The sequence below is a fragment of the Pogonomyrmex barbatus genome, unplaced genomic scaffold (genome assembly GCF_055798465.1).
Source record: "Pogonomyrmex barbatus isolate J1 unplaced genomic scaffold, ASM5579846v1 scaffold8, whole genome shotgun sequence".
Classification (NCBI taxonomy): Eukaryota; Metazoa; Arthropoda; class Insecta; order Hymenoptera; family Formicidae; genus Pogonomyrmex; species Pogonomyrmex barbatus.
Window position 1 is genome coordinate 8,551,666 of NW_028297182.1, and position 26,247 is coordinate 8,577,912.

Below are 26,247 nucleotides of genomic sequence, written 5' to 3' on the forward strand. Positions count from 1 at the left end.
ATTCGATTCTCACCGTATATGTTAATAGGAGAGAAAGAGGGATAGTTGAATAGGAGACTAACGTTTTTTATTTGTATATACAGCTTATATAAAAATAAGGACAATTTATTTATCTTTCCACATCTCTTGTTTTTGTCATTTATTATATCCATCGAATCCCGATCGCTTTGAATGGCATTTCAGAATAGCGATAATCTTTGGACGTATACCTATTATTCAATCACGAGTTTCGTGGCCGATCCTTTTTTTATCTCCACGAAATTTTCACGCAAAAATTTCTTACTCAGCAGAGATGATCCATTTCGATCGTTAACTCTCGGCGATTCGCCATTGTTCCCTGATTTTCTCTCACTTCGGCAAATAGTGCCGACAAACGGAAATGAATGGAAATGCGAGAGAGAGAGAGAGAGAGAGAGAGAGAGAGAGAGAGAGAGAGAAAGAGACGGGAAAAGAAAGAGAGCAGGGCTTTTGTACACGTTTCGCGTAAGCGCCAGGGAAGTCGCATCAAAGTTCTTGGAACTTCAAGTCCTTTCGGCATTATGGCCATAAGTCTCTCTCCAGCCCACTGTCTGCCACTGTCATTTCGATGATTTAAAGGCATCGCCGTAGAAACTCGGTGGTTCAACATTATTTTTCCTCCGATTGCGAGACGCGAATATAGTACATATCTACCGTGTACGTCGCGATGCCAACGTCGTGGAAACGGGTCGACCTAACGGATTCGTCGAATTTGTCGCGTGTCGCTGTTTTTGCGTTCGAACCTTCTGAGAAGGATCGAACTCCCGCTATCGTGTTCATCTCGTAAAAGTGGAATTTTCTCGTAAAGGTAGAAGCGCAGAATGTAGCATCGGCGGCACGCAAGCCGCGCGTCTATCTTGGCAGCGAATTAAAGCGGCAATTAATTAAAAACGTGACGCGATGCGAGACACCGCGAAGCAAGTAAAAATTATATCAAGGTCGAAAGAGAGCTTTCTTTTTACTTATAGATCTATATCTGTATTTCTTGTTTTATTAATTTTATCGCAAAAGATTAAATATCTACAATTAAATTGTTTATAATTGCAAGTAGAAAGATTAATATATCTATGAAAAAGGAGATAATTATAGGACGATTTTTTTATTTAATTTTATTTTAAGAATAAATACATCGATTTAGCCTCACGGCTGTGACAGCTAGACAAAGGAGAACGGATGACGTCAAGACCGTTTTAAATTGCTCCGACGTGATGAGATAATTAGAAGATTAGATTATTCACGCTTACAGTCATGAATTTTCATGAGTTTTCCTTGGTCGGCCTGCGCTTTAACATAAAACCTTGCTCGTGAGCCATGACCGATTTGACCTATATTTGGTAGCATCTTCGATCTTTGCACTTTTCCGAAATCATTTATAGAATCTTTGACTGGATGTGAAAATTATTGAAACATTATTGACATTAAGTCCAGATAACAAATCAAGAAACAATGAACATTATTACGTTTAAATATAACAGCACTATGAGTTGCAACTTTGAAATATTTTTACGTAAATATATTTATTATACCATATTGTGCCATATTTTTAAAGTACTTTTTAAACAATAAAAAGATGAAAATAATTATTTAAAAAAATAATATGTATACTAATTATATTGTTTCTACAGCAAATATTACAGTCAAAAAATATTTAAATTATTTTATATTGTATTTTTAATCAAGAGAATATCATGGATTTTATTGCTAAACTTTTATCAACTCTATAACAATTTGGTTATTTTATAACCGTTATTTTTAACGTTGTATAAAATAATCGTGCGCTACTAAAACTTAACTTTGTTTTGCACATATGATCTATTGAGAACTTATGAAGTGTGTCACATGATAAATGATAAAAGTAGATGTCCCATAGTTTGAGGAAAATGATGCAGAATCGTCTCCTAACAGGAGATCAGCAAATACGGTGGCGAAGTTTGTTAGGAACTTACTTACAAATGTACAACGTTGTTTATCATCTACTGTGACGCGGGATTAACTTCCGCAATAACAACGAGAAGTTTTCAGGAAGTTCGAGTGTTTAGTCGCGAGACTGGCGCCCACACAAATGCTCTTTCGTGTTTAATCGCAAGCGCATGAAGACATTTGATGTAAACATTGTATAAAAGCGATTATTACTTGCAACAAAGTAATTATTTTTTATATATGAAATATATATTAGAGTTGCATTATCGTTAATATTACCCAAATCTTTGATAAATTAATAGGTCTTTCTTTTAAAAACACACTTTCGTATTTTTAAATTAAGAAACGTGACTTCGTTTTATTGAGACAAATTCATTCTTTAACAACAGAGTTTAAGTTTCACGATGTAATAAAATGTCGAATCGCTTTCTTTTGTTCGACCACCGCGTAATACGTGTCCTATGTGATCGAAATTGTACGACCGAGATTTTACGTACGACAACGAGCTGGACTGGTCGTTGAACTTTTACTGCTATTATCTTTTCGATTCACGACCGCCGTAATCTTTCAAACATCGAGACGTGCCTCGTATAATGAGCGAACTTCAAGATAAGACATTACAAAATATTATAATAAGATATTAAATCATTTAATAAACATTTAAATTATAAACGGATTTGAAATATGAATGACGAGAATATATATTCTAAAAATTATTATATATTAATTAAATTATTACGTAAATCAAATAAATGTAAGTGTTTAAAGATTTTTTTTGAAAAGTAACTAAGTAGAGATTTCCTGACATTTTCAAATTACGAAGCCCCGTGAGATTCAATGTAATTTCGTGTCTGTTACCAAATTAGAAGGAAATGCCTTTTAGTTTAATAGAGAAGTGGTGAGCGTGCACGATAAATCCAATTGCGTGAATGTAAAAGGCAGCGCACAGGCGGTTCATTAACCAAATACAGCGGGACGATTTCCGCGAATGAAAACGCTCTCCGATGCCATCGAACTTTATTACACATTTCTCTTAATTGTGACATGAATATACGACTTTGTCGACTTCACTTTCCTCCAATTGCGTCGATTGGCTCGTTTTTTCGCGATTACGAAATTTTATATATATATTTAATTCTAATGCAACTAGAGGCTTGCCGTCATTGCTGATATTTAATAAAAAGAAAAATTTTTTTCTCGGAAACAATAACAATTAACAGAAAACGATATCTTTTTTACAATGAGTTAATAATTTATTAGTAAAAACCATCGTTTTTTTATCAATATTAATTTGATACATAGCAGAATTTCTTTGAAAGAAATGAGTATTTATAGTTAAAAAAAAATTGATCATCTATCGTTACATATGTGAAATATTGGAAACCGCTTTCAAGAGATTAGATCAGAAGGTCAGAGACTGCGGCAATGCGCATTTTACCGTATAATTTATAAACGGCATTTTATTCCTTCTTTTAGGTCCGATAAAATAGCTTCGTCCTTCGCGAAACTCCGTTGGGTGGAAATGAAATTTTCGGGGAAACGGTTGCCCGCAATTCCGGTACAGGAATTTACAGTAGAAATTTCCTCCTCTCGACCGGAGGAAAATATCTTTGAATTTTGTGTGCTGTTCGTTGCGCGCGTCGCCGGCCGCTGCGCACGCTCGTAAATCCGCCGAACGGCGCCCGCGGAGGGCATAAATCGCGATCGTAATTTTCGAAAGGCGGGAAAAAGCTCTCGGTCCCTTACCCGGGGATCAACGATAAGTTCGGGCGCAGACTGCGGTAAATCACGTTCACGACGCGCGCGCGCGCGCGCGCGGCCGAGTTTTCACCGGAAGTGTGCCGTACGTCGGAGCGCTCGGAGAGCGCGGATTATGTAAAAGAATTCGTTTCGCGGCGGGCTACGTCAGGAGGATCTGGCTGCCGTTAGATACATCACCGCGAGAAGGAATGTACATTGGAGAAACGTTCCTTTCGCGCGCACGTGCGAGAACGGAAGCAGAGCCGAGTGCGAATAAATTTCCACCAGACCACCGTCGTATGGTATTTTTCACCATCGTAAGTTTCAGATTTCTCGATTCGCGCAGAATTATCAATCTCGTTTCTCGGTTACATGAACGTCGTCGAACAACGCCGTTTTACAATATTTTCATTATAATTTCGCGTCGCACGAAGGTATAAATAAATTGTTAATCAATTCACAGAATTTAAATTCACAACAACAACGAAAAGGGGTCAAAGTTGTTCAATTTTTTGGATTCTGCGTTTGTCGATGAATTTGCTTCTTCTTCTTTTTGTGTGTGCAAATGCAAATTAATCACCAATTAAAACATTTTGCACGTGAGACTACATTACCGCGATAGTAATAATTTCTATTCTGAGATAAGTGATCCTGAACTGCTTTCACAGAGGTGATATATCTGGGCGATGTAGTCAGACTGTAGCAAGTTATTGTACGCATCGATCTCCTCCGAAAGAACTGATAGGATTCGAGTTTTTATCGCCTTGTCTGCTCCGGCACAATCTGCGACAATTCCCGCAATTGCCGTAGTTTTACAGACAGTCGTGGCGCGAGTTGAATCCACGCGGGCGATATACAATAGTAGAGTGCATTTCGAGGAAGTGTTCCGGTCATAAATGTTATTGCTTTGGAGGATGGAATTTCCTGTGACAAGGCCGTTACTCGAAAGAGCACCAGGAAAATTGTTCAGATTCTTTCCGTCCTCTCGCGTACTACGTATGCGATTGAAGAGAAATGTTTTGATAATATGTATCACTGAAAAGTTTTTCTTCATTTTCATTTATGTGTGTATAACTTACGTGAATAACTTTTCTTACAATCTTACTATTTGCAAGTTGTTGACTCGTGTGGCTTCTCGGTGAATTCAGCCATTTATGACGGCGAATTTAATTGAATGAATTCAACCGCAATCTCTCAATTTAAGCAGATTAACAACGCCGAAAGTTTCTCAAGCATCCGCTTTAATGTCGCCCTCGAGTATTCGCTATGTACAGTTCTCCGGACCTTCGGCAAACATTTTTGTCATAATATTTTTCATTCAGCTGCAGCGAATTGAGGGTGCATTTTGTTAAAAAAGTTAAAAATATATAGTCATCCAATATACAGCGATGGTTTAATCAGAATTTTTCACGCTATTTTTCAATTATTAACGCTCGAGTAAATTGTGTTTCAAAAGGATTTTAAAAAGCCGTTTCTTTTTTGTCGTTTATCATTTAAAATTATTTAAAATTACATGTAAATCGCAAATATATAAAATCTACCGACATAAAATATTATACAAAAATTAATTTATCCTGCGATCATGAATAAAAGTCTTAAATATTTTTAATTGTGAGTTTTATAATAATTTAGTGTTTTCTTTAGTTTATGGGAAAAAGTTTTGGTACGTTGTGATAGTAAAACATTGTAAGCATATGAAAAATTGTACGAAAAAATGATATAAGTTACGTTATTTTAAAATATGTAAGAAGATATAAAAGAATTTTAACATTTTAATTTTAATCTTAATTCATTTTTAGAAAATGATAAAATTTAGTTATATATATCACAGATATATATAATTTATCAAAATAGCTTATCAAATAGCTTATCAAATAGATTTAAAAATAACGATGCGTACAACCAATTCACAATTATTCACAATTATGACCATCAGTCTGCTTTGAAGCTCAAGAACTTGCCAAGAAATTCTTGAAATATTCCAACTAGACTTTTGATCGACGAAAGCAAGAGAAGAAACGGACGATGAAAAACTTAGCTCTGCGTGTATAAAATTTCATTTTATACGCGCAGAGTTTTTATATTTATACGTGCATCATCCTTATCCGTTGTTGGCGTTTTGATATCATTTTCATGAATTTATGGATGTATAAAATATTATCACAGTCGCTGTATTCGCTGTTTCATTAATTTTATATCGACTTCTTGAATTATTTTTTTTTTTTATAATTCGTCCAGCGAACAAAATAAAATAGATTTCTAAAAAATCGGCCAATGATTTCGACGTAATCCGATTAAACAAGCTCGGATACGATAAAGTCTAACAAACTTTGCGTTGATGTAAGACCGGATTCGAAATTGCTTAGAGGATTCTTAAAGGTTGGTATACGCCACGGCAAAGCACTCGCACCGATGTTTCGTTAGAGATAGAAGCTTAAAATAGAGGAGGTCCGAGACGTGCTGACCAATGAGATGCTTTTGACAGGCAACTAAAGAGATGAGACCAAAAAGATATTCCGAACATTCACCCTCCGAATGAAGTGCAGAAATCATATTCGCAATATTGCATCGGCTTTCGCATGTCGCAACATCGTGTCGTTGCATTTATATTAGAATACTTTTAGAATACTTTTATCTTTCTGCAATGATATTGAAAGAGAGAAAATATTTCTGTTTACATGTGTAAGACGTGGAAGAATATTTTGGACTGCGTATCTGATGAATTTTTAGAAATTTAAAAAATAACTATTCAATATCGCAAATAATTGTTTTTACTTTATATTGTGCATGCATTCAAAAAAGGGTCACTTAAATTTATCTATTGAGATATTCTAATATGAAATAAATGAAATAAATTAAATTAAATTATAAATAAATAAAATAAAATAAATTAAATTATAATAATTTCGTTACATATAAAAATTGAAATTGTTTTTATCGCATTTCATATTTCGCTCATTAACATAAAGTTAAATTGTTACATTTGCATATAAAATTGTAGAATGCAACCTTGTTTATGCTTTTGCAGCGACTTTACGATGATTCGCTACTGCCAGAAAGACAGAGAAGAAATATCTGTGCGAGATTCTCGACGATAAAACTGTCGATTACCGTGATGTAGATAATAAAATCGTGATTTATATCATCATCACTCGTGATGATTCCGTGAAAGAAAAATTCATTTCCCACGCGAGATTATAAAATATAACAATCACTTAAATAATCTTTAACAATTAACGCATTGATATAGAAATAGACACGCTTTCGTCTTTTCGCATTGATATAGAAATAGATACGCTTTCGTCTTTTTATTATATATATCTATATATATATCTCCGCATAAAATGCAATTCAAGAATGATTTATTCGATTTGTTCGATGTATCGTGATTTATTTATAAATATGACTATAGAGAAGTAAAAACGATTTATTTTGTTCGCAATATGAAAAAATGATTAAAACGAATGAAGCTTTTATCAGATAACAGGATAATCAATTTTATATTCAATTAGAGTATTGTCATCTTTAATTGCAGATAATTGTAACATAAAAGTAAAGTGTGTTTGTGAGTCATATTTTTCTTCTAATTAATTCATCAAAATATTTCCATGCGAGTCTTCATCAAAACTTTAACGATGCCGCGCCTCTCGCAAACAATAGCTATAATTAGCTTGTTACGTATTCCTGATAATTAAATTCAATTTCCGGGAGTGCAAGACATAATTCGAAAATGAATGAAACCACTTATTTACGAATAATAATTCCTCTAGCATTTTATAATCGTACGAGATATTTTTACATACTATTAAATTTTGCAAATTTGTAAATAAAAAATTAATAATTTTCCGCATTTATAATTATCTGTTTTTCTTAATAGAGATTTCAATAAAATTTAACAAAGTCGATTCGAGTATTATAATTATCGTGGCTCGTTTTTCGGTTGCATTTACTTCTGAATACGGAATACGTCGCCTTTTGTTTCGAGTACATAACCGCAGTTCCGCCATGCCATAAATCGTCGTAAGCGTACGCGATTAGTGCAATTAGCTCTCACGTCGATCCGCTCTGAATTACCGGGGCCAACGAACGCAGACAGGCGCGCGTTTAATTAGTTCCACGAAATTTATCTCGTGCCCCGCGGCTTCGTTGTTCCAACAACGAAATCTATCGACGAAAACGAAAGCTTGCGACGAGTACTTGCACGAAACTCCGTTGTTATTTACGGAGACAGATAATCGCGCGGCCAGTTCGTAATTGACGTTCTTCGGCTGAAGTCCGTAAATCTCTCAGTATCCCCCGATTAAACAGCGTCCGTGGTGTTCTAATGAGCCGCGCTAATGATCATTACACGAACAACAACGAGGTAATTAATGAGCTTTTCACAAATTGTGCGAACATATGTTTCGCGATTATTAATAGACGTTACCGTCGTGTTTCTTTTAATTAAATATGCTCTTTTTGCGCGTACGGATTTTGATATATTCGAATATTTCTTATGATTCTTTATTATTACCTAATGCCTAATTATGTTTTGCATTTTTACGATTACGTTTAAGATTAAAAACGTAATATTGTTTTATTTTAATTTGAATCCTTATATGGTGATTTTTATATATAGAGTGTTATGTCTAATCGAGGAAGTTATTATAAGAAAGGAAATACCTCTTCAACGGTTTGTTTGGCCTGGTATTCTTTTGCATTAATAAATCGTAAATTAGACACGCATTTTTTTCGCGATGATGCGTTTTTCCTGGATTATGCGCGCGGTTATTCGCGCGGTACTGTTCACCATTATTATGACGGCTTCCAAGCGATGGCGTCTGATTAATATTTAATTCACCGTGGACACTTGGATCGTTAATTAGCCCCGCGAAATGAAGCATCCGTTCAAACCGATCCGTATCTTTAGGTGCTCGCTTCCCGCGGTGCCGTATGATCGCGTCGCGGAAACTATAGTTTACGATCAACAGGTGGTTATAACGAATATCATATTCGCGACGTCATATCGGGACTCATAATCGCGGAATCCTTCACGGTTCGCGGTCAAATTTATGAAAATCAAATGGTTCTCACGCGATGAGGTTCGCGAATTCACGGATGAATTTTGCTCTTCCTCGTCATCGCATTTCGAATGTGAAAGGGGGAAAAAAAAAAAGATAGAAACGCGGCGGATATACTTGCATTACGATTAAAATAAGTGTACCGAGTTTCCTTATTCCATCGCGCAAAATGTAGACGTTACGCGAATAAGGGTTCCTTCCATTCCTTCGTAACTTAATCGCGATCGCCGCGATCTTAATTACGTCCGCACTCCGCTTCGTAATTCATAGCACTCTTGATACATTAATTAAGACATACGAGCGCGAATTTACGTTCATGTATCGAACGTTCATGTATCGAATTAATTAAATAAAGAGATTAGAACGATTATATAAATATAATTTCATGTTTATTTTGCGTTCAATGTATGCACATAAATTCGCGCTCTATATACTACTGTCAAATATAAACGAGATTTTTGTTATAGAGTGAAAAATCTTTATTTATTCTTCAAAATCAAATTCGTCGCCTTCAAAATAATCCCCTCCCGATGCAATACACTTATGCCAACGCTTTTTCCAATCCTCGAAATACTCTGAAAACTCTTCTTCCGGAATGGCCTTTAATACCTTCTTCGTTTCGGCTTGTATCTCCTCAATCGATTCAAAACGGTGTCCCCGGAGCGGTCTTTTGAGTTTACTGAATAGCCAGAAGTTACACGGTGCTAAATCAGGCGAATACGGTGGTTGTGGAACGATATGGGTCGAGTTTTTGGCGAAATGATCACGAAGAACCAGTGCAGTGTGAGATGGCGCATTATCGTGGTGCAAAAACCATGAGTTGTCTGCCCATAAATCTGGCCTCCTGGTCTGGACTGGATCCAAATGAAATGTTTACAGTATCGGCAAGTTCTCTAATTGTCAATCGACGATTTTGGAGCACCAAATCCTTGATTTGCTTCACGTGTTCATCAGTTGATGTTTTTGATCGTCTTTGATGTGGTTCGTTTTCTACGCTTTCTCGACCATCTTTCAACATTTTAAACCAGTCAAATACTCTTGGTCTTGATAGAGCCCAAGGTCACCAAAAGCCTTCTGCAACATTCTGGACGTTTCAGTAGCAGAAATTTCATTCCGCAAACAAAATAAAATACAATTTCTTTGCCCAACAGAATCATCGTAAAAATCGAAAAAAATACTTTTGGATATTCACAAAAACGAGCGTTCACTATTAAACAAATGAAGAGAATGACATGAAATTTCACACAGATGTCAAAGACAGTACTACCAACTTAATCAAAAAAATATTTGTCAGAATCGATGAACCCGCGCAGTTTAAATTTAAAAATCTCGTTTATATTTGATCACAGTAGTATATATATATATATCGATAAAATCTATGTAACAATAAAGTGCGATTACGAATAATGTTGGGATGCTCTTGCAATAATTAGATTCTCGTTAATCTCAGTTAATTGAGTTTTGATAAATTAATAGATCGCGAGGGCTGCGTGATTGCGTTTGGGCGGAATATATGTCTCTCGAGGATGCGATTCGTATTTCGTAACGGTGACATTTGATCAAAATTAAAAGACCACTTTATCTTTCCACGTACACACATGTACTTTTAATTACATACTATACCCTCCTACTTAAAAGTACATCCACGCGCGTTTGCATGCGTGCACCTACGCGTCTGATATAAATTATGCATCAACCAATCGCGCACGTTAACACTTGCAGAATAGCCGAACAAGCAACCTGAAAATATCGAGGATGTGTCCCTCATTGTATCTCATTTCTTTCTTCTCTGGAGGTTGAAATATGAATTTTATGACTCGATCAAAATTCATATGACGGAAATTTATAAATGATATTTATAAATGAAATTAAAATATTCAGATAGCTAAAATTAATAAAATTTAACAAATATATATTATATTATATTTTTATAAAAATAATTTTTTAAATATATATAAATAAAAAAAAGTTTAAAGAAGTCATGTGTACACTCATTCAAATATTTACTCATGTAGTTAAAACATCTCTTCAAGTTCTGGAATGATATCAATTGAATAGCCTCGAGGTATTGATATTGCTCGCAAGTAGAAACCGGATTACGTAACACGGATATTTATATTTAGGGACGAACAAGTTGAAGTCGTCGCGCATATCTGTCGCGAATAATTTTAAACTCGAATCCATAAATTGCTGTGACATAATCAGGAGCTCAGGATTAGATATGTAACTATGACTTACGAGACATTATCGATATATCGTGCAAGGAGATTCGAAAAAATACAGGACCATTAGTCGCATTCGGGCACGCGTCGATGGTGGAAGGTAGCCAATTCACAATTCTGCAGTTATGCAATATCATTATACTGGACAGATTACGAATTGCGCGCGAATGTACAGTGATTTATACATCGTCGTTACAGCGGTACGGCGGTGCGGGCTTATTTTCCGGGAAAACGCACGATATAGAAAAAAGTCTCATTTGAACGCTCGCTGTACTTTGTTACTGTACTTGATTATGACGAACGAAAAATGTTCGGCTAGCATGACAGATTATAGCTAAGCACGTGACATTTTTCACGTTGATTAATATCAACTTAATGTAGCGAGAAAGATTGGATCTAGCGAACAATAGCCCCCATTCCTTGTAAGAACGCAACGGTGAATACAACAATCTACGTCATGTCAACGAAATCAATAATGGTCGTCGCGTCCGACTTTCAGCAGATCTGATCATGAAAGTTGGATCATGGGGTCGCGGCGTGTTTCATGAATTTGGAGAACGTTTGCCATGGCGTGTGTATATCGTACCGACGACGAAACGTTGGATTTTCTTTCCAGGTGAAATTAGAGCGAGAAGAAGAAGCGCATAACGAGAAGATTGCCTACGACCTACACACCCCCGCACACGCGCCTCATATCCTATGCGTATGACGTACGCACGCATTAGCAGCTAATTAGCGCTTAATTATCCGACTTCCGTTATTATTCGCGGCTTACGTCACTTAGAGGGAAGAAAGACATGACACGCTCCCACTCGTCTCATCTCGGCCCTACTTGAATTTAAAAGGAACGACGCAACACCAGGACACGTGGAATACGCGCGTTTGCAGGCGAGGATGCAGGGCGTCTCGACGGAGGGCGCCTCGCCCGGCGGTCGCCGATTGTCCCGCAGTTTTCACTCCTGCCTCCGTGGAGCTGACCAGGACGACCTTGAATCAGGTATCTAGAATACGGAGTTGCACGTTGTACGCTCGCCTTAAGCGAATCGCGAGTAAAATCGTCGATACTGTAATTGCCACATCACTATTGAGGAGGATATTTCAACGGCTGTAATGACAGATGTTTATCGAAGCTTTAAATAACGATAATAGCAGTCTGTTTTCCCGACCGCTTCGATTTTTTTATATAATGAAATGGAAATGAGATGGAAGGCGAGCGTTCGAAAGCGCTTACTTCGACGATTCTTTTTATGGCGCCGAACGATCCGGGATGCGTAGGATAATGACGCACACGGTTAATAAATGTACGTAGGTGAGCCCTACGCAATATCGCGTGCCTACGCTCGTTAAAGTCACACTTGCCTTTTCTGATAACTGACATCTCAGCAGCGGGAAAGAAAGCTCAAATTACGGATTATAATTGCCGGATAATTTTAATTATTTGTCACTCATGCTTTCTTCTCGGTTCTACATTTTTTAATTATCCAGTTTTTATCGCTCGATTGCTCTTCCGCGTTTTTAAATTAAAAGAATTTTAATTAAAAAAAATAATTTATTTACAGCTGTTGGGTAAATTTGTCTTTTCAATTTTAGCGTATGAACAAAAAAAAAAGGTACAATGAAAAGTATTTTAATTTATGACATTTATGACATTTATTCTCCGCGCATATATTATTTTGTTCTCTTTCAACAAATACACTTTCCTAAGTGTGACTAAATGAAATTTTAAATTCGCGTTATTAAATTTATTAAAAATCTCCCTCTGGATTGCTTTGGGTAATTTGGAAGTTTTAAGTCGACTGTTTTTTCGGGACAACGAATACCAGACGGACGACAACCATCGCGTCTGTTCTCGCGTTGTAAAAGTCGCGGTACGGAAATACCGCGATTGATACTAAACAGATGACACGCACTCGCTCGCATCCACGAGCTATGCGGCTCACCCATGTGACACGCTTATTCACAGAGAGTGGCACATTCGTGTTGATACTCACAATCATGATCACCACACCACGCCACACGTCGACGGCCGGCGCGTAAGCGAGGGAGAGACGTTAATATTTACTTTCATACGCAGCCTCCGTTCGCGGCAGTCCATTCCCGACTGTATCACTGTCTTGAACCGACTGAGAGGATTCTCGGTGATTCTCGAATCCTCGACGCGATACTCCGATCGTCGTCGGAAAAAATTCATTCCGCGAATGTGAGACGAATAAATTATTTGTGAACTGTGTGAACGTGTGAATATAAAGTGATCCTAATTTCTCACGTCGTTCTGCGAACTGTCGCGAATGCAAAAAAATTTTTTCGATATCTCGGGATCACTGATCAGAAATAATCATGTATTCAAAATACTTGTTGACGATATCGATTTGAATTGACTAAATCGATTGCCTTCTGCCTTATCGATTCTGAAGAATATTAATTGTCGAATTACTAATGAATATGTTACTTCTAAACCTGTTTGTGCCTTGCACGTAATTGGTTATTAAATATCAGGAAAAGAAAATATAAAATGATTCCGCACATATTATGTGAACGATTAGATTTATCACAATAGTTTCCGAAATTTAAAATTTTTTTGTCTTGAGAATTGTATTAAAAATTATGCGAGAGACAATTTTTCTTTTTTCAACTTAAAAAAATTTATTATAAATATTAAACTTTATTATAAATATAAATTTTATATATATATATATATTAAATTTGATTATCAATTCATTAAAAGGAAAGAAATTTAACTTTAGCTTTAAACTGCAGCGTTTTAAATCTGTTAAAAGTAATGACACGTGCTTTGCGATATAAAATAATTATTTCAAATTTATAGTTATAAATTCAATAATAAAAAATCATTAGATTTCTAAGATTCAATTCACCGAGTAATCCTCTTTCTCTGAGCTGTTCCTTCTCACTTTTAACGACAATTAATGTTTCAAAATTTGCAAAAAATTATATTATTTTCTTTTCCACTTGTCAGAAACAGTGAAATCTGAAAAAAAAGCTGGAAGCTTTTGATAACGGTACACTCGATACGTCACTCGATCTGATAAACTGGGACGACAGTGACAACTTACCGAGGATACGATCGACTCGCATTCAAAACTCATTCTATATGCCGTTTGTAGATTAAGATTTGTAGATTATGATTTGTTAGTACATGTTATGTACCCTCGCTATTTGTGTTTACCACGCATGTTCAATTTCTACAAGATGCGCAAGGTGCTTTAGCTGCTGCAAATTGTATCGCCGCCGGGTCTCATTACAATATATATAGCAAACGCCACGTCGTATAGTTAGCCGAAGAATTGCAAAATCACTAAATGCTTTACCATGTTTGCTCAACAATTCTTCGATTATCGATCTTTGGTGAACAGGAAGAACTTTCTATGAAATCCGTTATTACCTATAAGGCACCCGTAACCGATGTTAGCGCGATCGTTAATGTCAAGAAAGATATTTCTCGGCAACGAGAATTGATGGAAAATCGAGGAACCGCAAGGTGGAACTTTCTCGATTGTCCTATAACTTACATTTTCAGTTTTATCGCAAATAGAAAAATTGCGAGATATTATTAATAATTTTTCATATTGAACTTTGGTCATCGCTATTTCTCTTTGGCGTTGTCACGAAGGCATGGAATGATAATGAAGATGAGCTACTGTGAGAAATACTCGAATGGAATGACGTAAGAGTGGACATGTAGACTCTTCAGTCGCGCGATTTCTTAGACAGATGACCTAATAATCGTTCAGGGACGACTCAACGTGTTGTAGGATAATCTACATCATCGACATGAGGATCCGTTATGTACCACAAGATATCGGGAACTCCCATAGACGTATGTTACTCTTATCCTTAATTTTAATTAGAAAAGTATATAACAATTTATTTGTTTGATGAAATTTTAATACACTTTTTCTGAACTTTCTCGATACATTGGCTATTCTATATTTTTATCTGCACAAGGATACAGCAGAATAAATTGTAATATGTAAATATGTATTTAATATTTAATTACAAATATGTAGTTAACCATAAACGATGCAAATGTGTATTCGCGATCATAAAATATATATGACATTTTAAAATATTATATTGCAATACGTTATCATTGCATAATAATTGTTTTGCTTATTAAAATTGAGAAATAAACTATTTATAACTTACTCTCACGATTTTATAATGTTATAATTTTGCCTGTGGGTTTTTATTTTTCGACAAATAAACGCACAATTATTTTTTTGATATTTTTGATCGTATTCAGTTTTTATGAAATCCATAATTAACAGAGTGTAACATTTTATATTATATTTATTATATCGTATCTATTATATTGGTATCAATTTTTGAAAGATTTCTCGCATGCACTCATAAATCTCATGAGACGTTTATTTATTTATTTATAGTTTAAAAGCAATGCTTTACAATCGGTTTACATAAACGTGGCGCTTAACTCGCGTTCCGCTAAACTATAAAGTCTTGCTCACGCAACCGTGAAGGCTGCTAAATTATTTACCGTACAAAGTTACATCAAATGCATCTATTACATATGCAAAAGCAAAATAATAATGGTATACTTTTTAATTTTATTTTTAATTTCTAATCAAAATTTTTCATAAAGAATTATACTTTTAAAATAGAATTATTTATTTAAATTTGAAATAAAATTAAGAAAAACTTTCGCTCCAATTTTTTTCTCTCTTATCTCTATCTTTTATATCTCAAGTTTCTACCTTCTACAAGTCTCACTTGGACAATGTTCTCTGTTTCCGAATCGAGCGTCATGGAAGAAAAAGATGACCCGTTACACGCACGATACGTATGTTTTGCGCGGTAGTTTTGTTCTTCTGAAGTATCGAACTCGATTCTGATGCGGCGTCTTTCTTGAAGGGATCTGATAAAAGTACTTTAAACATCCGTTTGATATCCGTGAAACTCGTATTAAAACATCGTTTCCATCGTTTAACATCGTTCGAATAAAGAAGATATTGAATTCTTCCGTGATTCTCTCATAGTAAATAATTTAATCGTTATCACTCTGCTATAAATCGGGAAAACAAGTGCGTGTATATGTCAAAAAGAAATTATCCCGTTATCCTACGTCGTGCAACATTGAGGTGGAAATCCCGTTAATTTTCTCTGTCAGGTAATTTATATCGCGGATTGTTTCCTTTCTTGCTAAATGTCAGTATTACCTTATTTCATTCGTCAGTCGGCGATTTCACGTGCAATTTAGCAAAAAATTTATGCATTTCGATGCATTTTGATGTTTTTAAAAGTATTTCGTGTTCGTATATCTATTAAAAACATTATCACAATAACAGGAATATCCGCTAGTTACAACAAATGGTACAAAGTGAAATATAAAAGTACATACATTTAAATTAATTATAATTCTTCTGTACAGCATTAAAATTTAAATGGCAAAACCGAGAGAGTGCTCCTAGCGTATGTGCGCCCCGTAATTATGCGATCTCCGAGATGCAGCATTGTCCAAGCACCATTAAAATATAATTTCCATAAAAATGTTGCCTCGCGAAATAGCCCGCGTGTTATACGAAAAAAATAACAATGGATTCCATAACAGACACTGTTTCCGCACCTGTTTCACTTACTACAACTTTAGCTAGATTATAGCATAAAGTGACGTAAATAAATTGTGGCAAATAAAGATGTAAAGTTATATTAGTCTGTAAATCATAATTTAAAATTTTTTTTAATTATATATATATTTCGTCAATTAAGATCCAAAAATTTCTATTGTCAAACACTCTCTCAAACGAATCAAATTAATCATTACTTCATATAAATCGATGGATCCACAAAGAAAAACGCGAAATTAATTTAATTTTTGACAACTACTGAGGTAAAAAATAGTGACATTTTTACCGAGATTACCGAGATGGTCCTTGGGATTCAAAAAAAACTGGAATAAAAACACGGGAGTTTTATAAATCTGTGTTTTACGAAAGTTACATGAAGCACCTATCGAAAGCGAAAATGAGACAGATGTAGCGTCTTGTCTTTTTTTCCGGGTGGTCCCACGGACCAACCCCTCAGTACTTGAGGATTAAAATACAAGAAATAGAATATTTCCGACGTATTTTATATTTCACATTTGTTAAATATTTCATGACACCGCTCTAAACTAGCTTGCGCATTGGCCTTCGCATTTGTTTGTGTTAACACGCATTGTCGCAAGGCCACGTGCTGCTGCCACGTGCTTGTCATTCACGCGACAGGACTCCAGTAACCGCGCATGCTGCTCCACATGTCGCCATTATTCTTTAAAGCGCCACAACAAGTGTTAAGCTAACAACGTCACAACTATGTGCGATTCGCACTATTCGTGATTCCCAATTCGCAATTTCCAGGAGATTTGTAGGGGATTTGTTATTTGTCAGTGAAAGCCATCCATATCATTTCGATTCACGGTTCATCTTTCACGGTTCAATTCTTTTATACGGCGCAACTCTATGTACTCTACGTACTATGACCAACGTAAATTGACTGATTCGTTCTTTGAGATCGTCAAAAACTGCTGCTGAATCGAAGCGAAAACAACGAATGCAAAGTTGAATTTGCCCTTTCATATTGTTGTTTATGAATTTCATACGAATATAGCAAACTGCAATTTTTAATCATTGTAAAAAATATCACATCCTCTTTTATTATTCTATTTTGATAATTAATCATGTATTGACGAGTGTTGTGTTTTGTGAATGAAAAAATCTGAGACGAGAAAAAGACATACAAAGATCGGTTAATGACGGAATAACTAGAACGATAATATAATTTGAAAGGAAAATATGCAAAGTAAGAAGCTTGAAAATGTTAAGTAGAAAACGTATTTGTGCGTTTTTATTATTTTAGAGATAGGAATCCAAATTATACGAGTAATCTTATTTCCCTTTGGCGAATTGTAAATACATTAATATAAGCTTTATGGCGTTAGTGAATTGAATAAACACGCAGAAAGCCAATTTTAATGGCTCATTTCACACGTAGCTCTGTTCTCTCTGTCCGTTTTTCTTCTTTTTAGCTCGTTAACCGCTCATTATATGGGCTCGAATAATTGCATACATGCTATCTGTGCAATTGTACGAGAGAGTCTCGACGTAACTACAAATAAAAACGTAAATAACGTCTTCTACGTAGCAAGTAAAAGGAAAAAGATCGATACATCTCTAATTTACAATTTAATGAAATTTTTTTGAGGAGCCTCAACGAATGTCTCGTAATCGAAATAACATTACATACGTTATCCGGAAAAGTCATAGAGAAGTAAAGTCATTGTACGAAGTGCGTATAAATGTCGATCAAATCATCATGACGTTAATTATATAAGCCCGGCGCTGTAATTACTCGGCAATTACTCGTCGGAGTAAGACGTGCTCCACGACGTCCAAATCTTTGACGCGCTCCTCTTGGCGTGAACAACGATTACGCGAGTAACCACCGTAAAAAGAAGTTGCACAAGCGCCTTCGCGTTTCGCTTTTACTCGCGCAAACGGTTGTAAAGACGATCGTAAAGTGGCATTCGAATTCACGCCGGAGAGAAATCGAAACTGCGGATATACGTATCCCCTGTCAGGCCGACCGGTTCTTCTCGATCATATTTCCCGGCTTGCACGAAACGTGTAACTTTATCATCCGGACCTCTCTCCCCTCCTATGTAATTGCAACAGCCCAACCCGAATCGAAAAAAAATTGGGAATTCCAGAAGGATCCAATTCAACCAAAGTTTTGATATATTTTATTCTTGATTTCACACTTTCAGGGAAAAAAAAAACACATCCGTGTATTTATCCGTGTAAAAAAAACAATTAAACGATTGACTCAAATGCATCATTACCATTGCAATTACTCTGGCGATTGTAACTACGATGACTAAGTCTTCTAACGGTTTACGTAATTACGTGGTTACGCAAAATTAATTAGCGATATTTTCTTCTGGAACGAAAATGTAAATTTTCATATTTTTATATGATTATATATTGTTTATATATTTATTAATCAAACAGCAAATTATTGGGTCAATAAAATTAAATTTATTGTAAGTTATAATTTTACATAGGATACATAAATATATTTGACATATTTTGTTGATACATTTGTATATATTTACATATAATATTTTACATATAATATTTTGTCATTAATATGCGGCATACCTTTATCTTTATAACACATCATCATTAATTTTATTTTCTTTATTAATATATTCTGCTTCCGAATATTTCTTTTTATTATGTCTATATTAATTTTTTTTTTTTTTTAGGAAAGCCGGAACTTTCACATGATATAGAATTTTCCTCGCAAATCTAGAACGTAATTGGATATCAAACAGATAATAAATAACTAGTGCTAGAACTAGGGAACGGACGTCTAACGAAACGTTAATAAAGAGATGATTCCACCTTGCCTGTACTTTCCCCGCAAAAGGAACTTGTTACGCGATGTCGAGATGGCAAAGAAGTCGCGCGAAAAGAGTCCCGAGAGTAAATTTATTTGCGTCGACGCGAATAAATTTATGACTTAGTATTCCAAGTTCTATGTACCTAGCGACCATTAGCGGCGGACGGTCCGGATGAAATTAAAATCCACTCGCTCGCGCACTATAGATAACGTTGTAAATCTGGTTTGGATGACGGTTACGTGTCCCATCGACGGCGGACGATCAATCATCCGCTGCGATTCGCAAGAAAGCAAGAAACGTTATGCCCACTTCTTTTTCAACGCCGAAGTATTCCATTTACAATAAGCGAAAACTGATTCTGCTACTTTCGAAAGCGCTAGCAGAAGCAGGATGTGCGCACGATCGAATCTTCATGGGGCCATGATTTTCTCGAAATCTCGCGCAATTTGTATAAACCAGAATTGCTACATGATTTTTCTCTTTTCGAGAGATGCGAGATAATTATCATTAACGTGAGTGTCGCGATACTCCGCAATTATCGTCGCACCTAGTAATTATCGCGAGTGGTAAAATTGTAGCAAAAATTATCCTTATCGTAGGATACACTATTTTACGCTTTTGCTTTAAAATATACCGTATCTTCTATTAAAATCATTTCTCTTGGTTTTCTTATCTCGCTATTAAATCGTAGCGGTTGGCATTATTTTTACATATCTAATCGTGTCGACTCTAACCGCATCAACACGGATGTGTCTTCAAAGTTTCTTTGAAGACGCAATTCACATTTGCGATTTCATTAGACGCAGTTGTAATATTTGTGCGCATCTCATGTATTTTGCCATTGTCATACAAGCCTCGCCATAACCGCTCTGGAAAAGAAAGACGGTAAGTAATTAGTCAAGAGTTCCTCATCAGACTGAGGAAGACTAAATTGTCAGCTGTCTCGTTACAATCGAAATGCGCGACATTGTTTTATCGTATTTATAACAATATCTATAACAGCGCAATACATGATATGGTGTATGATAATAATTTCGCAACGCCCATCATTTTGTAGAAAGATTTTCTCAATAAATTGCGATGTCAATAGACACGTAAAATATAATAATAATAATAATAATAATAATAATAATAAAATATAATAATTAAAAAGTTTGAAAAATTGACGAAAATATGAAATATGTTAATTATTAATAGTATTATTTTTTTTTCTTTCATTTTAATCTTTATTTTGAAAAAATTATTTTTTTACATTAATTTTACATAGCCTTTTTTTATGTGTAATATTCTTGGTAAAATGCAAAATTTTGTTCAAAATTTTTCTCAAGTCATTCTTAATATCATAATAGCGTTGAGCGTAGATTTTTTTTTTTTTAAAGCGGTTCAATACAATTTTTATCGAACCTTCTGTAATCACACATTATACTGTAAGATTTCTCAATCTTTTTACCCTACACGTTTACTCTTTTAACTCCGACTTATCGATTTTCATAAAGATTTTGCGTTTTAATGAACATCACGCTCGAAAGAAATATCTAGTCTAATAGGATTCAACGAGGTCTCGTCATATATATATATATATATAGAGCTCCTTCTAGAGACATGCACTCGATGTCGCGGAGAAGCGAAAAAGAGACGCGGTCTGTAATTAGCGCGACCGCTTGGCGCGTGCAATTAGACGAAAGTGTCTACTCGCGCGCGCGCATGCGCGTGCGCGAATGCGACGTCTCACTTGCCGCACTTAGCGCGGTCGGGACTACTCGAGAATTGGAGCGTGCTCACTCGGATGCGGTCGGGGCGTCCATTACGGCCGTGCGACGTGCCGTGAAAAAGTTGTCCCCGCGAAAAAGCCGCGGAACGGAGCCGCATAACAGAACCGGCGCGCGGTAGAACGCGCCAGACTTCTGGTTCCGTGATCGCGGATGCGTGCAGTCGACGCTTCTGGGCTACTCTTTCGTCGCGAATAGGGTCGCTGGATACACGGATGCCGTATCAAGAGAGAAAAGTATCGTTACAAGATCCATCATAAGAGTTTTTGCGAATATTTTTTTTCAATTTATCAATACGCATCGTTTAATATATTTTGATGGGCTCGCTTTTGACGAGGAAAATTAAGTACATGACATACAATATAAAATAAATACTATAAAATTTAAAAAAAAAAATAAATAAATAATATAAAATAAATAAATGAAAAATAAATAATATAAATAATAAAATAAAATTTTTTTTATTACAGAAAGATACAAAAATAACGATTAAGAATTGACCGTTAATGATGAAATTATTTTTTATTACTGATTGAATTGGTAATCAAGATTATTGTGATTTTTAAATGTATCTCAAATGTGTAACAACTCAAATAATACAAACATCCTCATTTTCTGTTTGCAGGTGAGTCTAAAAGCAGATCCTTACCTAGAACTGCTCGACTAGAACGAGACCGCAATGTCCGAGGTGAGTGTCGGGCGATAGCGTGTTTTTTCCCGTTACATCTTACTTTTTATCATTTGCCTCTTTTTAGCTTTGTAAAAGAATTTGTAATTAAATTTAATTTAATTAAAATATTGATCCAAAAAGTATCATGTACCAAAGTTGGAAACGAAGTTAAAGACTTCTATTGTACTAAATGCGTTTTCTTCTCATTAATATTTTGATACTGATTAAACAAGTCAATCGATATTCAAACTCTTAACATCCTACTTGCTCGCGTAAATTCTCCTTTAGTGTGTGCAACCTACACTTATCGCCTCTGTAATTTCTGTATGGAGAACAATACCGCTCGTTGAATGTGAAGTGACAATGATCTATCGTTCACAATAGCGGTTACATACATGCAACGTCAGAAAATATTCGTCTCTTTGTCTTCGTAGTGACTTTGCCTTGAAAAAAAAAGAGGATGTTTTAAATATAAGTGCTCGAACGAACAAATGAGCGATAATAATGTTGATTCAAGTAAATGTTACGATGATGCGTCCGCAAAAATGTCGGTTTGAAATCTGCAATCAGCAACAAAAATTTTACATTAATAAGTAAACTTATAACGATAAGAAATATAACAAGTGAGATTTGATAAAATATATTTGATAAAATAATTAATAAGTATTAAATTGCTAAAGAAAATTCTTGATTTATTTTGCGAGTAATATCGTGGTCGAGTTATCTTATGTTATGCAACTATGGTCTGGTGAAAAATGATGTCAGTTATGATGATGGAAGGGAAACGTTGAGCGGTCAGGCGAAAGTGTAATGATAATAAGCATTGTCCATCTCTGATTCATTGCCGTGTCTTTTTATTGCGCATTATTAAGTATACGCAGACATACCAAAGATAAATCGATTGCAAGGTCGGAATCTCGTAGGCGCAAAGATAATGACGGAATGAATTCGTTAAGCAATCAATTGAGTACACAAACGCCTTGGCACTTTTTTTCTCTTACATAATAACCATTGTACTAATTTGCTAATCAACGAACAATACTGTTGTATAAAAGATATTAGCTGTTAATATTTTGTATATAATTTTAGTTCATTTTTAAGCGAAAAAGTGTCCTCGATACAATTATTCACTTATTTAAAAACATACCAAAAATAATTTTGTAATATTTAAGATTTATATTTGCTGGATATTTTTTATGAAACATGGTATGAACAAACGATTTAAATTATACATCTATGTAATTGATATCTCTTTCCTTTCGAGCTCTCACTTCTTGCTTTTCATGTTGTATAATACGTTACTCGAAACAGCGACAGAATGAAATTTGCGACAGATACTGATGACAGGAACTGATGCCTTTTTATTTTCCTGGCTTTTTCTCGTTTGCATCGTAAAAATTTAATTGTTTGCCGAGTGAACCAAATTAGATTTTTTTCCGCTCACTTTGCTGCGGTGACATTCGATGTGGAAGATAAATGATCTCAGTGAAAGACATTTATAATATCTGTACACAAAATTTATTAAAGTTTATTAAAATAATAAAAATCTTATAGGAAATGAATATCTAATCGATTTTACAAACATATTAAAAATAAATATTTTGCGAGTATTTCCCAGACTTTCTTTCTCTTTGTATAAAAAAGTATATTTTATTAAATTTCATATTAATATAGAAAAAATATATGTTTTTGGTTTAAATATTGTTAAATATTAGTGAAAAGGATGTAGAACATTTACGATATCAAATGTTGAATAAAGCTGAAGAAACTATATTCTGATACAGAATTCAACTTTATCGACATTAGGATCGGTATAAGAGCATGTGAGTTAGCACGTAGCGTCAGCTACGGAACATACTGGAAACTTGAAATAATTGGTGATGGTTAAAACAGAGACCTTCCACTATTACATTGTAATATCAACATTATTAATTATATTTCATAAAATCGTTAGAGAGCATTATTACAATAACACTTTGCTGAATAACATATTTGACTTTTTCCATATATTACAGAAACATGTAAAATTTTAAAAATTAAAAAGTATATAATTGAGTCTATTAAATTGAGTTTATTATTATAATATTAAAAATAATAATCAGTAATGAAAAAGCTTATAATCTTTGTAAACCTGAACAATTTAACAAATTTATAATAAGTATATATATTATAATCATATTTCTTGTGTGTGTTTTTGCGCGCGCGCGCGTGTGTGTGTGTGTGTGTGTGTGTGTGTGTGTGAGAGAGAGAGAGAGAACTAGAGAATTTTCGTTGCAACGCCAACATCATTTTCTTCAATCCTTCGAAGTGATGAACGAGAATGACTACGTGATCCAGGCATGTAAGGCATTGCTTCGTTAATTACCACCGGTAATTAACGTGGCGTACCAACTACGAAGCCGGCACGATGTATACGTTCGTAGTATCGCGTCGAGTTCCTTCCATCTCGGATTCTTTCAGCGCGCGTGTCATCGTATAGCGCGCTATTAACGGTCTTACAACCCCTACAAGGCAGGCATGTAAAGATCATGGTCGGATCATCGTATATGGCCGCCTATTCGTCGGATCGTTGACCGACGTGCGAGGTGATACCGTACTCCTCGGCTTGGAAACGTTGGAACTCACCGCACGTTCACGCGCCTAGGCAAATCAATTTCCACTTAAAGCTCGCTTAAAGCCGCTTCCTTCGCGTTCCGCCCATGTCATTAAACGCGTTATGTCGTTTTGTCTATCCTGCGCACTTCGCGATTGCTTATTCTCGCTCGCACGTCGTCCGCCGACGTACAATCCGCCCGACCGGTTGGCGGAGTCGCGTGACTTTTGCGGAAATTGCCTTCCCGGTTAACAATCTCGAGGGATTCCCGCTATTCATTAAGCGCACCCCCGCGGAAATTAAGCGCTCGCTTTTTGCGAGGATCTACCTCAGCGTCCACGCCGACGTGGTCCATATCTAGTATATTATTGATATCCACGATTGTGTGTATTTTTGCTTCGGTTTCAATGCGTATCCAATTGCGAGTCCATATCTAGTATATTATTGATATCCACGATTTGCTTCGGTCTCAATGCGTATCCAATTGCGAAAATCTACGAATAATCAGTAGAAACCGCCACATAATGATCTACATGGCGATATTTTGCTAAACCAATATATATTCCTTATAATTGTCTTTGGTAATTAATTTAAAAAACTGTTAATAAAAAAATTATTTTTTTGCATACAAAAATGAAAGTAATCATTTTCCATAGTTTTTAACTATGTTGAATATGATCTTGTTTATTAAATTGTTCTATTGTTCATTGCAATTCTAAAAAATTTATCAAAGCCATTTTACTTTGTTAAAATGGCTGATGGATTTTGGCAAAATCAATATAGTTAAAATTAGATAAGCTTGATAGTGTTATTAATCTTTGTAAACTTTTTGAATTTTTGTATTTTAATATTAATTTTCTTTTGGCGATTAATTAAAGATACAATAGAAAAGGTTAGACAAAAGTCATATTTTCTTCTATTTTATAAAAAAAAATTAATATTATCTAGAATAATCATTTAAAAGCTTTTATTTTGGATTCTTGTGTTTTTAGCTTTCTTTTTTTTTTTACATAAATGGCATTTTCCTTATAAATTAATTAAGTATCTAATAATAAACGTTACGATTTTTTTTCAATGTTAAAAAACATGGAAGAAGAAATGTTGACAAATAATATTAGGTACTAACTTCTTAAAGTTATTTTTAGAGTTATTTCATAGCATTAACACATCTGTGTTCTGCAGCCAATCTCCACTCTTAATTCTCACTTCTTTCCCACGTCTCGCCGACCAATCTTCATCTATCTTTCAGTAAAGCGATGCAACATTATCCCGCCTAAATGCCGTAGAGTTCTTCCGTTTCGCGCTAAGTGGCTTATGCGGCATGATGGTTTTATTCTACAAAAATTTACCCACTTGCGGCTAATTTATGAGCGCATAGTAGACGCTGTAATCCTTCAGCCTCGTTTATACGTAAATAGCTCTGTGTACTTAAATGAACAATTAACAAAGATACACTTTTTCTCAAAAATATTGCAGCTCTATTAAAGATATGGTTCTGCCTGATGATCGTGTATACTACATTTTAATGGAATGGCTTATTATTTGTTGATTTTTTCATTTTTTTTTTTGGCGGTAAATAATTAAAAACAATTTTGCATAATTCTTTTATTTATTTATTTATTAATCCAATGATAAATTTCCGTTTTCACATTTTGATTCGTTTCATCAGAAGTGATTGACAGCAGAATGGAAAATTTGCTGCGGAACATAGAAGCCCGCATAAGATTCTGCAATGTCACGAACAACACGGGGCACAATGTGCCACATCGAGAAAGAGAGAGAAAGTGTTGTAACAGGAATTATACAACGAATTGAATGACCGTCGCCAACGCGATTTCA

General features: G+C 35.1%; 1 protein-coding gene and 1 long non-coding RNA gene across 2 annotated transcripts in view; one reads left to right on the plus strand and one right to left on the minus strand.

Moving 5' to 3' along the window:
- LOC105422679 (uncharacterized) overlaps positions 1–26,247 on the plus strand; it is a 130,142-nt gene that overhangs the window by 90,389 nt on the left and 13,506 nt on the right. Inside the window, exon 7 of the mRNA XM_089083980.1 lies at positions 21,771–21,833. Coding sequence (XP_088940106.1) covers positions 21,771–21,833 — 63 coding nt within the window. The remainder of the gene's footprint in view (positions 1–21,770; positions 21,834–26,247) is intronic.
- On the minus strand, positions 8,368–13,202 carry LOC148934766 (uncharacterized). The gene is made up of 2 exons (XR_016141132.1): positions 12,952–13,202; positions 8,368–9,822 (listed from the first exon to the last, which is right to left on the minus strand). It is a non-coding gene; the product is annotated as an uncharacterized LOC148934766 (long non-coding RNA).